Below are 17,016 nucleotides of genomic sequence, written 5' to 3'. Positions count from 1 at the left end.
CCTCCCCCCTCCCTCCCAGCTCCCCTCCCCATGCCCTGAATAAACTCTATTTTATGCTATACCGTCATGTGGCTGGTCCCTCAGGAATAAGAGATGCTTCAACATGGGCCAGCTGAGACATCCCCTTCCCCCATACCTCTCCACACACCCACAAAACATATTCTCTTTATCTCTTTACCTTTTTATAAACACATCGGGTGGTATTGTTCCTGAAGGTTTAGCTCTTACCACTAACTCACACTCTGAAGAACTATTAGGCTCTCAGAAGGAATATTACATAATACAATAATTAAGATAATGTGTCCCATTTCTCCAAAGCCTAGATTATTTAAGATACATATAGGGAGTTAGAATCTGGTAAAGTTGGAAAGTTAGTTGGCCCTAAACTAAGTTTCTAATGTTTTCTACCAACATAATGCAGTACAACCCCTACTGGCTTACAAATGAATGTGAAGACCTCCGCAGAGGGGAGACCCTCACTCAAGTCTCAGAAAGTCGCGACCACCCAGTAATCTGCTCAAGACACCATGTACCCGAGCAATAGCGAGGTTTATTAGGGCGTGACAGCTAGCTGCCGGTCATTTCGTATGCCCACGCAGGAGCTGAATTGACCCCGACTGCCAGTTTGAGAGGGGTTTTTAAGGGGAAAAACCACAAACCAAGGAATGGGGAGGGGGCTCATGGTTGTTAAGGTGGCATAACATAAAAATAGCGGAACATTCCAAAGGAACCCAACCTACGTGAGTCAAGGTCAGGTGAAAACTCGCTGCACGCTTATCTTTCTCAAGAATGTGGTCCTGCCCTGTCATTGTGGCCTTGCCCTGTCACTGCGGTTCTCAGCTTGGTTCCCAGCTTGGTTCCACCTAGTTCACTTGCATTCTTTCCTTTCTCTTTGCAGATAGGCCAGTTCCAGTAATGGTGACTGGTCTTTCCACATTCCTAACTTGATTCATGGCTCAGTTTCTCCATGTCTTTATAAAGAAAGCCTAAAGAATATTTTATATGTCTAAAAAGGATTCTATATACCCAGTATCTATAATTTTTCACTCTACAAATGAGACTCAGGTTATGGCTATTTTATTTGACCTTGACAATTACTGGGGGATAACCCCTAATCTACTTTTCTAAGTGGAGTCTTGGCTATCTCCCCAGCAGCGTACCCCAGATACTTGCTGTTTCTCCTGGCCATGTGCTCGTGGTCCATCCCCCTTATGGTGGCTTTCTCTTCTCCTCTTGTCCTTCCTCCTCCTCTGTCCTCTCCCCTTAGCCAGGTAACTCATAACAAAGGAAGGAATTGTTTTAGCTCATTCTTTCAGAAGTCACCTCCAGTCCTTCCTAGTCAGTTCTACTGTGTCTGGGCCTGTGATGAGAGAGCATCATGGTGGGGTAAGCATGTGGCAGAGGCTGTTTACCTCACTCAGGACTGCATGTAGAGGAAGAGGATGCAGGAAAGTGCCAGAGCAAGATACAGCCCTCTCAGTGACCTACTCTAATGACCTACCACCTTCTTAATTATTCCTAATAGTGCCATTGTAGTATTATTTTAAGTAGAAATTAACCCAGTAGTTAGGTCCTAACCAAATGCCCAACAACTATTAGGCCCCAATACTTAGATCTGTAGAACTAATTATTTCAACCACTGTCCAGCAGAATATCTTCGTGTCACTAATGGACTCATTTCTAGATCCCTTGCTTGAGATTATCCTTCTCATAAAGAAAATCCAGCCATATAGACAGCACATGCTAGCATATGTGACACCAAGACAGAATGATTAGAAGATTGAGATCAACCTGAGCTATACAGTGAAACCCTAATTCAAAAATATATTTAAACTGGAACAATCTGTTTAATGGCCTTTTGCCTTTGTTGTTGCTGCTGCTGCTATTGTTTTTGTTGCTGTTGTTGTCAGCCTAGTCTTTAATGGCTGGCCATCCCTCCAGCCCAACAGTGGCCTATTAATCACAGAACAGCACCACAGGTAGGGACTGAAACATGACATTGATTGCTGTTAAGCAGCTGAAATCAGTAATCTCGAGCTCCTCCTCCACTCCCCAGTTTCCCTGAACACATCTTATCCCTGTAGTGATTATTTCAACTACTTATGTGTGAACAACTATAAGAAAACAGTTACTTACTGGTAGCATATAAACAAGAATAATGTTGACTCCAAACAGCTGTAGATTGTCCATATGGTTGGTGGAGACAGCAATACCTTTTCTTCTTGCCAGCACAATATCACTGTCTTTACTTAACACAATAAATTATTGAAAATGTGTGTGACATTATCTACAGACTGTATCTATAGACTAGACATGAACAGAGTCTGAGCAAGTGGCAGAGTGGATAAATGCTTCCTCCCTAGGTGTGAAGATTTGAGTTGCGATTCCAGCATCCATGCAGAAGCTAGCATGGGAACAGATAGATAAATCCTGGACTTATATAAAAAGAGATAGTGTGCAAGGAGATTAAGGAAGACCCCTGACATACCACACACGGGCATTTGAATTATTACGAGAACCACAATACGTAAATACATAAGTAGTGGTCACCCTTTGACTTGTTCAATGTTGTTCCTACCCTTGTTTCTATCCAAAGTGCTTTGCATTGCCATTTTATTCAATAAGGAAAATAAAATTTCTGTTTGATGGATGGTATATTTTAATGTGTGTTTTTCTTAAGTACTTAGTTTTAGACTCTAGGTTTTGTTAGGACTGCTCCTAGGCAGTTGATGTTCTTTACTGTGGTATTCCCCTCTTATTTTAATTTCTAGTAGGTGCTGTTCACAAAGTTTTCTAGACTCAGAAAGATTTTTATGTTGTCTTATTTTTTCCCTTGTTTAGAAATCGAAACGAGTTGGCTGAGACTCTTGCACTCCTGAAAGCACAAATTGATCCTGTACTATTGAAAAACTCTAGCCAACAGGAAGACTCTTCCCGGGAAAGTCCCACCCTAGAGGATGAGGAGACTAAAAAAGACGAAGAAACAACTAAACAAGGTTTTTTTGTGTGTTTTCTTTTGCTTTGTTTTGTAATCTCTTCTATTTTCTACTCCTCCACCCAACTACGTAATCCTGAATTTTATCTCAATTTGAAAAATTGAGAGCCTTCCTATAAAAGACTATTTCAAAAGGAAAAAAAAGAAGTAAAAAATGTTTGTTCTTTCTGACATTTTAAAAAGAATAAATCAAATATGTTCAGGTTATTAATGTAGTGTCTTAGCAATTTAAGAATCTTGTTAGGCATGATGCCAGTCACCTATGCTCTCAACAGTTGGGAGGCAGAGGCAGGATGTGCTGAGTTCTAGGCCAGCCTGACCAAACCAAAGCCATAACAATCCTAAGATGTTTGTTGAACTTGTCAGTTGGAGTACAGAAAGATAGATCACAGATTTGACATCTTTAAACATTTTTAGGTTTGTAGGGTCTGTGGCATTCAGTGCATTTATCTACATTGTTCTCCCCACTAAATATGTGAACATGTTAAACACTAAGTATATTTTCCAGCTGCAGCTCTGGAATCTGCTTTCTGTCTTTAGGAATTCAATTACTAAGAACCTCATATCAGAAGAATCAAAAAATACTTTCCCCTTATTTCATTTAGTGTACTGTTTTCAAGTATCCATATTAGTACAATTGTGATGGTTTCCTTCCTCTTTAAGAATGAATAATAGGTCAGACGGTGGTAGCACATGCCTTTAATCCCGGTACTCAGGAAGCAGAAGCAGGCAAATCTATGAGTTCTGAGTTTGAGGCCAGCCTAGTCTATAGAGCATCCAGTGTAGCTAAGGCTACACAGAAAAAACCTGACTCAAAAACAAGCAAGCAAACAAACAGACTGAAAATAGTCCACTGTGTAGGCACCACTTTTTATCTGTCCATTTGTGTTACATTCTCCTTAAGGCTGTTGACTAACCCTGCTGGGAACCTACTAATACAGATACTTCTTTGAATTCATACTTATACTATACAGCCAGGAGTGAAATTGCTAAATCTTAGGATAATACTGTTTAAATTTTGGAGGCTTTACCATATTTGTATTTTCGGTTTTTATCTTAAAGACATGGTCTCACTGTGTAGCTCTGGCTTAGAACTCACTCTGTAGTCCAAGCTGATCTCAGAGATCTCTCTGCCTCTGGCTCCCAAGTGCTGGGATTAAAGGTGTGTGCCACCATTCTTGGCAGCTGCCATTTTTAAAACCAGAGTTGATCATTCATTTTTGTTGCATTAATTCTTAAGGCTATGACAGATATAAGTATTAAGCTTGTTTTCATTGAGTTTACTAGTTTTTTACCTCACAAGATGAAATCTTTACCTTTCTGATGGAAAAAAAAACAAAAGCAAAAAACCCAAAGCCAAAACAAAACAAAAGCACTGACTTGTGGAAAAGATACCAGCTATTATCTAATGCACGTTCATGGTATTCGTGCATGTCTGAGCACATGGATGGGGGGGGGGGTGCAGATCAGCCTCAGGCTGCATTCCCAAGGAGCCATTTACCTTGTTTTCTTAAGAAAGCATGTTATAGCCGGGCGGTGGTGGCACACGCCTTTAATCCCAGCACTTGGGATGCAGAGGCAGGCGGATTTCTGAGTTCGAGAGTTCGAGGCTAGCCTGGTCTACAGAGTGAGTTCCAGGACAGCCAGGGCTACACAGAGAAACCCTGTCTCGAAAAAGCAAAAAAAAAAAAAAAAGAAAGCATGTTACACTGGGACCTTGATTAATCTACAATAGCAGACAGAAGAGCCCTAGGAATTCTCCTCTCCGGCACTTAGATTACAGACACAGCTGCCACATCTGACTTGTTTGTTTCTTGTATTTTTTCTGTTTTCTTTTGTGTTTTTTTTTTTTAAATTTTTGAACAAAGAGAACAAATGTTTTATTTGTTTCTCACGGTGTTGCAAAGCCAGTGCTTCAAGGTGGGAAAACAACAGCCAACACAGCACATGGTGAAACAAAGACAGTACTCTCCTGCATCTGACACTGTACGACACCTCCCTGCATTCCTAGGCATTTCCAGTGAGAAGACACTAAGTCTCTGACCAAAATCCAGTGGTGGATATGGGCAAGTTACAAAATTATCTAATGTATACCACTATTATCCTGAATTTTGAAATTCTTATAACCAGTAGGTAGGGTCTCACCATGTAACTGTGGCTGGTCTGGAAATTGTTATGTAGACCGACCTTGAACTAACATCTGCCTGTTGAGTGCTGGGATTAAATGGTGGTCCATCACCAAACCCAGCTTCATAACCACTTTTTACTGTAGATGATCTTAAGATTTCTAAGCACCACAGCTTAACCCCTAGTCTTAGTATGGTGATTATCAAAAATCTGTATACTGTGTTTATCTGCATCCATTAGGAAATTGAGGGTGGGTCTTTAGCATTGTCAAGAATAGTTTCTTTCCGTCAGTATTACAAAGTTATTTCAAGTCCTCTTTTCTCTACTAGTTTAAGACAAGCATGCTGGAGCAGGTCATGCCCAGTTTTATCTGGAAGTGGAGGGGTGCCATGGTTACTCCACAGTGGACTTCACATATTTCTCATATGCTTCTTCACTCATTAATTCATCCAGCTCAGAAGGGTCACTCAGTGTCATCTTGATGAGCCAACCATCTTCATAACAGGATTTGTTGACAAGTTTTCTGCAAGTGTTTCATTGACTTCAGTTATCTCTTCTGACAGAGAAGAGTAGGGGTCACTGGCAGCCTTCAAAGCACCAAACTCCTTTGTCCCAACTTCAGCAGACTACAGTAAACAGCATCTCCCAAAGCTTCCTGTGCAAAATTGATGATTCCAACTATTTCAGTACCATCCTCTGTTGTTACCCATGTTACTCTGTGAATTACGCACAGACAGCAAAGCAGATCTGGTATGCAGCGAGCTGATGACCACTGTGCTTGACGCCCAGGGCTGTGGCGGGCAGGAGGCCAGGGCGGTGTGCAGGCTGCAGGCCATAGCCCGCACACTCCTCACCATATGATCTGAGGTCCCAAGGGTAACTGCGTTCCTTTTTTTTTTTTTTTTCTTTTTTAATGTAGGTTTTAGAGAACAGACTTGGGTTTGCGTTCTGAACTGAGGTATCTTCCCAGCTAAGCTGACATCTTTAGTTAATATTTTTTATTTTTAATTATAGGAAGGAATTTGCCTCCCCTGTCATGTTTTCTTCCACTGGAAGCTTTTATTTTTTTGTTTTTCATTAAGTTCTTTATTCACTCTGATACTTTAAAGAAACTACCCATAAAGTAATACCTACATGTAGGAAGTGTTGTTTGAAAACAATTAAGCCTCTTTATATTGAAACAGTATTTCTGCTTGTTAAAATATTTCCTCAATTAAATCCTAGTTATTATGCTCCTTTGACTATTGTTCATATGATTTCAAATATTGGCGGTGGTTTTACTTGTAAGCTACCTTTTCATATATAACAAACATTTGGGTTGCTTTGGTAAGGTACAATAATTTTAATGTACACCCTGTATTCTAGAGAGGTTTTGTCATTTCTTTTCTATTTTTCCTTTATTTGCTATGCTTCTTTGAGTAGCATTCTCTAAGGATTAGTTCTGGCATAAAGTGTAGTACTATTTGTTCTTTCAGTTGTTCAGTTTGGTCATTCATTCTTTCTATGTGTTTGCTTATTTCCTCCTACGATAAGAAAGTCAAAGGGGCCAAATATGGTGGTTCATACCTTGATCCCAGCACCTGAGAGGCAGAGGCAGAGGCAGGTGGGTCTTGGTGAGTTGGAGGCCAGCCAGGACTACATATTGACTGAAAAAAAAGAAAAAAAAAAAACCCAAAAGACTAAAAAGTAAAGTAAATTAAATAAAGGAGTTGGAAGTATAACTCAGTGGTTATGGACTGAAAACAGTGGCTTACAGCCATCTATAACTCCAGTTCCAGGATATCTAGTACCGTTTTCTGAGAGCACCAGACTTGTTACATGGTACATAGATATATGTCTGCAGACAAATCACTCATACACATAAAAGATAAAATAAAAAGTAAAAACTATACAGAATATGAAATGGACAAAACATTTTGTTTTCTTTTCTTTTTTCTTTTTTTCTTTTTTTTTTTTTTTTTTTTTCTTTTTTTTTTTTTTTTTTGTCTGTGTAGTTTTAGCTGTCCTGGAACCCACTCTGTAGACCAGGCTGGCCTTGAACTCAGAAATCTACCTGCCTCTGCCTCCTGAGTTCTGAGATTAAAGGTGTCTGCCTCTGCTAGTGCCAGTACCACCACCACATTGCAAAATAGACGTTTAAGAGGCAGTTAAAAGGAGCTGTGAGTCTTTAGATTCGATTTTTTAGACTTGATGGTGTTGCAGAGGACCTGGATTTGGTTACCAACACTTACATGGTGGCTCATGATTAATTGTCTGCCATCTAGCTGTAGTGGGTCTAATGCCCTCTTCTGGTTTAGGCACGTAGCATACTTGTGGTACACTTTCATACATGATGGCAAAATACTCATACACACAAAGTAATGTTTTCTTAATTTGATTTTCTAGCATTTCCTTATGGTTAAGTAGTTCTGGTCCTAGAGATGGCCAAGTGATTAAGAGCATGTGTTGGTGTTGCAGAGGACCTTTGTAGGTTCCCAACACTCATGTTAGGTAGCTCACAACCACCTGTAAGTCCAGCATCAGGGGGTCCAATGCCTCTGGTATCTGCCAGCACTTGTATTCATAAGCATACACTTCGTACACCCTGCCCCCTTCCCCCAAGATTAAAAAATTAAAATTTAAAAGTTACTATTCTCGGGAGAATGACATGTGTGCCACATTGTGAATGTGGAGGTGAAAGGACAACTTTGAGGGGTTGGTTCTCTCTACCTTTACACAAGTTCTGAGACTTTGGGATTCAGGTCATCAGGCCTGCACAGCAAATGCTTTTACCTGCTGAGCCATCTTTCTGGGCCTCTTGACACTAATTTAGATGGACAGTTCATTGTGTAGTTTAAAAGTCACCACAAATTATTTCTTGAGTATTTTTTTTATCCTGTGGGTGTGTACATGCACAAGTGACCGTCTGCCATGTGTTCATGAGCACTTTTACCCACTAAGCCATCTTGTTGACATTCCTCAGCAAAGTATAACTTTCTAGTATATTATTCAAAACCTCCTATGTGAGGCCTCAGAATAGAAGGGAAAAAGCAGCCTACAGGAGCACTTCTGGAACTAATCCTGGCTCACTGTCCCCTTGACAGCAGTTGGTGGGGACGATATTGACTGTAGTTGGTGATGCCTTTTTTGAGAAGAACCTGTGTGGTGCTGCTGCGCTTGTCAGAGGTCTGTGTGCAGAGGAACAGGGCTTGTGGATGCTGTTTGCTTCTTACTCCTAACTCGTATGCCAAAGCCTTTCATGCAGCTGTTTCCCAGGCTTCCTGGTACAAAAAGGAAACAGGCTGTGATGGACGACTTCTCAGTGAGAGAGAGAGAGAGTGAATGAGGAGCAGGACACTGGGGTTCTGTGCTCTTCTTTTTCCTGCCATCCTGAGCAGAGCTCAGTGGAGAGTATCTGCCTCGCATACATGTGCCAAGCATACACGTGGCTCCAGGTTCAGCCTCTCACACTGCAAAAACAAAGACAAAATCAAAGGAACTCTTTTTGTGTCCCTTAATCTGACAATAAAATGTTTATTTTTAAAGGCTTCTTCCTTTCTTTCTTTCTCTCTTTTCTGAAATGAGGTCTCTCACTAGAGTATCCAAGCTGGTCTTAACTCTTGGATTCAGAGGATACTTGAGAAGATGGTTTTTATTCCTTCATTTATTAAATACTGGGCATCTTCTATATATGAATTATAATTGCAGACAAGGAAGTTCAGTAAACAAAGCAGTCTGAAAATAGTTGTTTCTATGAATCTTACACTATAATGGATAAAATAACTAACCTGTGTGCCATTTACTTGAGCCTATTTCTAAAATAATTTGTATATGTTAAATTGCCTAATCTTTATTTAGATAAATACGTTTTCAGGAACCCAAGTGTTTTTCAGAAACTGCAGATAATGCTGAAACTTACATTTATGTTAAAGTTTTTCCATACAGATAAATTTTAATTTATAAATGTGTCTGGATATATAGTGAAAAGAGATTAAAAAATAATAAGGTAGATCACTTAAACAGTAAACTGTAGTAAGCTGTGTGAATATGATCTGTCACTTGCTCACTCCCACTCCTGGACCAGCTTTTCTCCTTTAGGATTGTAGTTGAATGAGAACAGAAGTAAACAGAAAGTAAAACCATAGATAAGGGGAGCCTTATATAATTGAAATGATATAATTACTTCATTTTTTTTCTGATCAGGGAAGTAAGACAAAGACTGCATTAAGTATCTTTCCTTAAGTTACATAGTCTGTTATTGTACAACTCAGTATTCTGGCTGAAACTCTGTGTGTCTCTGTGTGTGTATCTGTCCAGAGGTCAGTGTTGTTTCTCTGCTTAATTTCTGAAATACAGTCTCTCATTGAACCTGGAGCCCTCTGATTGAGCTGTAATGGCTGACCAGTAAGCACCAGTGACTCTCTTGTCTCTGCCTTTCCAGCTTTGGGTTAGAGGCAGACAAGATAGTGCCCAGGTTTTCCATGGCTGTTGGACATCAGGCTCAAGACTGATGGTTGAATACTCATGCTCGAGTACTTTACCAACTGAGCCATCTCTCCCCAGCCCTCCTCTGCCCGTTCACACTGTACTCTTGTGTTACTTAAGGGGTAGCTGAGCCTTCAAAATGTTACCTCTTATACTGTCCTCTCAGATGTGGTGACCATAATCTGTCCCAAGGTGAAACTAAAGACATGTAATTCCAGTTGGTCACTTTATCACTCTTGGATATTAGCAAACATTGCTGGTGGACTTGGTAAAAATATGAACAGTCTTCATCAATGTGTGATGTAGTTACAGTCATAAGACAAATGGGACAAAATTTTAAAACTATAATTGAAATTTGGAAATCAGGCAAAAATGAAGAGATGATATGTACACACTGGCAAGAATTTTAAAGCCATTATAATTCAAATAGATCTTTTAATCAGTCATACAAATGGCTGTACTTTAGACTTAACCTCAGCAAGATGATTCTTTCATTTCTGTGTAGTGGGTGCTAAGGAGAAGCACATTACTGCAAACTTCTGCACAGATCTGAAACTGACAGAAAATGGCCTTGAAAAGGTACTGCAACTGAATATTTAGGTAATTAGAATTGCATTTGACAAATTGTAAATTTTCTCACGAGTGTTATCCACAAACTCCCAATCAGCCCCACTCTGCCTCTTCAGTTATCTCCTGCTATGGCCCTCTGTGTTCATATTACTTAGAACTTTAAGTTTTCCCATCTGCCCTGCCTTGTCCTTGGCTTTTACCTTATGGGTCTCTCTGTCAGATGCTGTTCCCTTCCACCTGCTGTAAGCGGGCTGACTGTTCTCTGAAGCAAACCCTCTGGATCCCTTGTCCTCAATTTGTCTAGACGACTTGATATTTTATGCCACTCATATTAAAGCCTTTCACAGCACATGCTTATAGCTGCCAGATGGTTGAGTTTTTATTTCCAAACTATGGCTGACATTCAAGTGAAGGTTCTGCCCCTGTTAAGGTTGTTGAGAGTTCAGTGTATGCTTTTAGATGTTATACTTCTAGGAAGTTACAGTGCTTATAAAGAACATGAAACATTTAATGCCCGTCTTATCCTCTGTTAGTTGTCTTAGGGTTTCCAGTGCTGTGAAGAGACACCGTGACCAGGATAACTCTTATAAAGGGCAACATTTAATTGGGGCTGGATTACAATTTTAGAGGTTTAGTCCATTATCATCATGGCAGGAAGCATGGCAGTGTGCAGGCAGACATGGTGCTGGAGAAGGAGCTGAGTGTTCTACATCTTCATCTGAAGGCAGCTAGGAGACAGTCATCCATACTGGTCTAAACCTGAATATGGGAGGAGACATCAAAGCCCACCCCCACAGTGACACACTTCTAATAGTACCACTCGCCGTGGGCCAAACATTCAAACCACCACAGTTATATACTGCTTTCTAATTTTGAAGGAACAAAAAAATTGAAAGAGTAACTTGTGAGAAAAAATAAAATTGAGATGAACTCAACTAACTTCTAAGTATAGCTTTACTCCTACTTACTAAAAAGGACTTGTTAATTTCTATGTCGTATGCTTCTGCCCCGTGTACGTAGATGAATAAGTGTTACTTGACAGTCTCTCGTACAAATGAACCTGTAGATTGGTAGTTCTCAGACCTGATTTAGTCTACAAATATATCTTTAATTTGTATTTGGTTTAAAAGGCCTAGATAAACACCCATTTTAAAAGTGTACACTTACTAGTTTTTCATATAGTCACCATATAGGAAACCATAACCATTAATTCTAGAACATTTTCATCAATCCTGAAGGAAACTGGAGTCATTTACTAGCTGTTCACTATCTCTCTTCTTTGTCCTTGGAACTGATAATGTCCTTTCTCTGTAGAAATTTGTCTCTTTAGGACATTTTATATGAATGAAATAAGTGTTAAGAGTATACTTTTGTATTTGAGTTCTTTCACTTAACATGTTTTCATGTTTTACCCACATGTTCTTTTTCAATGTGTCCTTCTGAAGGATGTCCCTTGTGGTACATTTTTTTGTCCATTCTTCACTTGGACATAAGCATTATTTTTACGCTATAGCTCTGTGAATAATGTCCATAAAAACATTCATGTATGTTTTTGTGGGCACCTGTGATTTATGAGTGTTGGCTGGTGCAAGGGTTTAAAGGACACACTCTAGGTACACACTGTACCCAAGTTACAGCCATGATTTTTTTTCCCTTCGTGTTTTTCGTTTGTTTGTTTGTTTGCTAAGTTGGCTGCACGTGTATGTGTGTGTGTGGGGGGGTATGTTTCATCCTACTTCTGTGTGTGTTCCAAGGATCAAACCTTTACCATTGAGCTGTCTTGTTGGGTCTTCCTTTTAAATTTTTATATGCCTCCATTTCCTACTACTGGCCCCAGTTTTTTATTTTTATTTAAAATTTAAATTTTTTTTTTTTGAGTATGAGTGTTTTGCCTGCAGGTTTGTCTGCTTGTGACCACCTGCATGGTTGGTATCTAAAGAGGCCAGGAAAGGGCATTGGGTCCCCTGAAACTAGAATTACAGACATTGGTTTTAACCCGCCAGATGGGTGCTAAGACTCAAACCTTGGTTTTGTGGAAGAGCTGCCAGGTCACTCCTGAGCTTCAGTTTTACCTCATCTTCACTGCTCCTTCTATATCATCGTCATCACCATCATCGTCACCGTCATCGTCGTCATATTTATTTAGTGTCTGTGCATGCACCACTGTGTACATGTGGAGATCAGAGGACAGCTTGCAGGAATTGTCATCAAATGCCTTTGCTCCTGAGTCACCTTCTCTTCCCAGTGTTGCTCCCTTTTGTCCTGATACGCAGCTGTCTGCAGCACAGAACTCTGCTTAGAGCAGATGTAATGGGCCTGTTTGTTAATAATTTTGAGTATATGTTGGCTGGATTAATGTAAACTTACCTGAATCTGGAAGGATGCTTTTGAATCGATCTGGTTTGTATTGCTCCCCTCTAATTTGCTTTTTAAGCCCCAGTGGTCCATTTGGAAAATGTTCAATGTGCTTTAGTCAGCGGATATATAAAATGAGAGACTTCCAAGTTATTGTAGTAGCATTGTAGGACTAATTGTTGTCATTTCATTACAGGTCAGTATTAATGGAATGGTGCTTTGGTATGAGTATACAGGGTTGACTGAATTTAGTACTTTACATTTCAGGAAACCTCTTTATCCTGAACAAACCAGTTGGCCACCCTAAATTGATGTTTCTTCTAACTTACCTGATTGTAAAAGATAGATATTTACTATAGAAAACCTGAGAAGGATAAAGCAAAATAAATAAAATAAAATGAACACCAGTAATTACTTTGTGATCAAAAAACTGTCACTGTTGTTGTTATGGTCTAATTCTTTCTGGTCTTTATTGTAGCCATTGGTACTGTTGTGCTAATTTACTGGAATTATGTGATAAAAGTTTTATGTCTTATTTTTATACTTAACATTCTATTCTAATCATTTTTTTCAATGTGTCCTTCTTTCAAGAGTGAAGTTCGGGTGTAAAACAGGCGTATTTGTTACCGAGTGATTTACTTGTCTATACTGTTAGTGCAGATGGCTGCACATGTGCCTTTTACTCCAGACACAGAACTTACTATTGAATTTTACTTTCTTTGATAAATTGTTTGCTTTGGATAGTTCATTTTTACTTTTGAGACAGTCTCATGTAGCCCTTACTGTATCACTTGGGGATAATCTAGTATTTCTGATCCTCCTGGATTCTCTTCCCTGTGCTGAGATTACAGGCATGTGCCATCACTCCCTGATGTATGTGGTGCTGGGGCTGAAATCCATGGTTCTGTGCATGATATTAACTAAACTAGCTGTAGCTTCAGCAGTTGGGCCATTTAACTACTCTGAATCGTTAGTACATATCTATAGTCCTTTGTGTTTTGATAGCTTTAGTTTTATCTGGTATCGTCAATATTGTCTTAAGTACACTGAATAAGTTTTTGGCCCACTAGCACAGAGCCTGTTAAATCTGCCAGACTTTGCGTGGATCTCGCTTTCTTACTTGTTCACGTATATATTTTTAGAAGATATTGATGAGAGGCACAAGAGGTGACTCAGGGACTGAGAATAGGTACTCATCTTGCAGAAGACCTGAAGATGGTCTCCAGCATCCAGTTCAGGCAGCTCCTAACTGCCCATAATTGTAGCTGAAAGGAATTTTGATGCTTCTGGCCTCCATGTGCTTCTATACACACACATAATTAAAAACAATAAAAAATAAATATTTTATAAATTGTTAATGGGTTTTTTTTGCATTTGGGCTACAATTTTCTGCCATCACAGTTTATTCAATTAGATTATCAATTGTTTTGAGTGTCTTGTAAGTAAATAGTCTATGATTCTGTCACAGAGAAATAATTCTTAGACTAGTTGGACAAATAAAAGTTTGAATAAATAATTAAGCATCTGTTATAGACATACATATAGCAATATGTAATAAACATAGGATATTAATCATTTTTATAGAGAAATAGAGTTAAAACTTAAATGGAATGAATTTTAATTAGGCTTAATAGATTTAAGATTTTTGACAATAATATTATTGACTATATTAGCTACTATTGAGAGCTTGCTCCTGCCACTTCCTGTAGGCCTATGTGTAATATTATACATGTATAATAAATATACATACTATATACTAATAGCTGGCAGCTATAGCAGATATGACATTTTACAACCGTAAATAACTCCAGAGGCAGACACTTGCCTGGCTTGCTCAATGCCCAGGGCTCTGCCCCCAGCTGACTATCAGCAAGAAGAAGTACTAATGTTTTTCACTCAAAAAAATAGGACAATATGACTCTAACGTTGTGAAAAAATATACACAATTAAAGATAGGGAAACCCAAACCTGAAAACTTCTGCAGTGACTCCCTGTGGGTATAGGCTTATGGGCATTTTCTTTATTTCTTCTCATTTTCCCACTACAGTGCTTTTGTTACCTTGGTGAACAGAAATACTCTTGTATACATCTTGTATACAAGAATGGTTCTCACTTTATAAAAACAATTTGACCTTTTAGAACTGTTTATGAAGCATTTCTAGTTCATTTTTTTGAGACAGCCCTTGAGTTGGGGTACATTACTTCAACTGTATAACTGTTTACATTCCCTCTTAAACACTGACACTAAATGTAAAAAGCAGACACCTGAGTCTGTATTTTAACATCTAAAAATTATGACTCACAATTTTTTCTTTCTTTTTATTGTCAGGTTTTTAAAATCAGAATATCCAGTTACAACAGGCTTCATATTGAAATTGAAATAAGTATTGTATTGTCTAAGATATTTTTTTAACCTAGAAACTTGTGTTCATATAAACTTTTGTTGTGGTTTTAGAGGCGTCAAAAGAAAATGAAAAGACAGAAGGTGATGAGCGGTCAGTGGATTCTGGAAAGTGTTCTGCGGCCAAGGCTCTAGATGAACCAGCTGTGAAAATTGAGAAGGAAGATGAAAAGGAGCTGGTGAAACTGCCAGTCATTGTAAAGCTAGAAAAGCCTTTGCCAGAAACTGAGGAAAAAAAGATTATCAGAGAGGAAAGTGATTCCTTCAAGGAAAATGTCAAACCCATTAAAGTAGAAGCAAAGGAATGCAGAGGGGACCCAAAAGAGCTCAAAAGCAGCTTGGAGCGGCTGGGTTCACAGGAGCCCGAGCGAGCAGACTTTGGTAACAACATCAAATCTTCTCAAGACATCACAGAGAAATCTACTGAAGAAACAGAGAAGCTTAAAAATGATCAGCAAGCCAAGATACCACTGAAGAAACGTGAAATTAAGCTGAGTGATGATTTTGACAGTCCAGTCAAAGGACCTTTGTGTAAGTCAGCTACTCCAACAAAAGAGTTTTTGAAAGATGACATAAAACAAGAGGAAGAGACTGGCAAACGTGTCTCTGCCATCAGTGCTTTGAGTCACGAAGGGAAACAGCTCGTGAATGGAGAAGTTAACGATGACAAGGTAACTTCACATTTGAAGACAGAACAAATGGAAACACAGCTCTGTGATACACAGGAAGATAGCTCTAACAGCCCCACTAAGGACGGCAATGCTAGCATGGAGGGAAATGCTGCAGAGTGCTTAAATTCTGTCAAAACAAGCACAAAGACAAGTGAGCTTGAGAAAGAGGGCCCTCTGGGGAAGGAGATAGATAGCTCTGTATCTGACGTAGAGAGCCAGCGTCAGAAAGGAAGGTTGGAGGAGCCTGGGGTTCCAGACATGGAAATGCCTCTCGAGCCTTCTGAGAAAGCCACGGATCTCTCTTTAAAACCCAAGTTGTCTGCCACTGAACCCTGCACTATGAAAGTTGAAGAAAAGTCCCCCAAAAGTAAGAGTGAGAACCACACCCCAGGCATAGAATGCCTGGAAAGGGTGGAGAAGGCCAAGAAGACCTCCGTTGATAAGGACATACAAAGGTTGAGTCCAATACCGGAGGAAGTTGTAAGGGGTGCTCTAGAATCAGAAAAGTCAGATCCTTACGAAGTGGATGAAACTACTCTTCCCCTAGAGATGACTGAGGCCAAGGAGAAACAGACCTCAGAAAAAAAAGGTTTAGACTCTAGTAGAAGTTTAAGTGAAGGTCAGTCCCTTGAAAATGCAAGCCCAGAACTTCTAAAAGAGGATTCTGAGTCCTCAAGGGTGGAAATGGCCAAACTGGACAATGCCCAGACCTCTGGCATGGAGGATACTTCTGAAACAAAGGGCTCTGTGCAAAAAAACAAATTTAAATATAAGTTAGTTTCTGAAGGAAATAGTACTGCTTCAGAAAATACAGAGATCACCTCTGAAAGGAAGAAGGAAGGCATCAAGTTGACAATTAGGATATCGAGTCGGAAGAAGAAGCCAGATTGTCCCCCCCAAATTGTAGACTCTGAAAGCAAGGAAGAGAAGACAGGGAAGGAAGAAGAGAAAACAAGTGTGGGTCGAACTTTAAGAAGGTCTCCAAGAATATCTAGGCCCACAGCAAAAGTTGCTGAGATTAGAGTCCAGAAAGCCGACAAGAAAAGAGCTGAAGGAGAAGACGGAGTGGAAGGGGAGCCAGCATCTTTGCAAACAGCAGACAAGAAGGAACACTTGAAGAAAGCAGAGAAGGATACAAATTCTAAAGCGAGCAAGGTAAACCTTCCACCGAATTTTTAATGGAGAAAATTTTTAAATTACTTTATTAGTCTCTGACATGTGTATGTGAAGACCAGAGAAGGGCTCCCAAGTGTCTTCTCTCCTTCCACTATGTGAATCACAGGGATCAAATTCAGGTCACCAGGCTTGGCAGCAAGTGCTTTTACCCACTGAACCATCTTAATGGCCATTATGTTTTCAATTAATTTTTTTGCATGTGTATATATGTGATATATGTATGTGTTTCTGTGGACTCTGTGTGTGTGTGTGTGTGT

The 17,016-nt window shown here is 39.5% G+C and overlaps 1 protein-coding gene and 1 pseudogene across 1 annotated transcript in view; one reads left to right on the top strand and one right to left on the bottom strand.

The window, feature by feature from the left end:
* The window catches only part of Rsf1 (remodeling and spacing factor 1), a 111,087-nt gene that overhangs the window by 69,365 nt on the left and 24,706 nt on the right, over nucleotides 1–17,016 (top strand). Inside the window, exons 5-6 of the mRNA XM_028770612.1 lie at nucleotides 2,842–2,996; nucleotides 14,967–16,738. Coding sequence (XP_028626445.1) covers nucleotides 2,842–2,996; nucleotides 14,967–16,738 — 1,927 coding nt within the window. The remainder of the gene's footprint in view (nucleotides 1–2,841; nucleotides 2,997–14,966; nucleotides 16,739–17,016) is intronic.
* Nucleotides 5,516–5,979, bottom strand: LOC114623871 (annotated as a pseudogene).

The sequence above is a fragment of the Grammomys surdaster genome, unplaced genomic scaffold, assembly GCF_004785775.1.
Source record: "Grammomys surdaster isolate TR1022 unplaced genomic scaffold, NIH_TR_1.0 203, whole genome shotgun sequence".
Lineage (NCBI taxonomy): Eukaryota > Metazoa > Chordata > Mammalia > Rodentia > Muridae > Grammomys > Grammomys surdaster.
The sequence above is the reverse complement of the archived record's forward strand: the minus strand, read 5'-3'. Positions and strand labels throughout refer to the sequence as shown.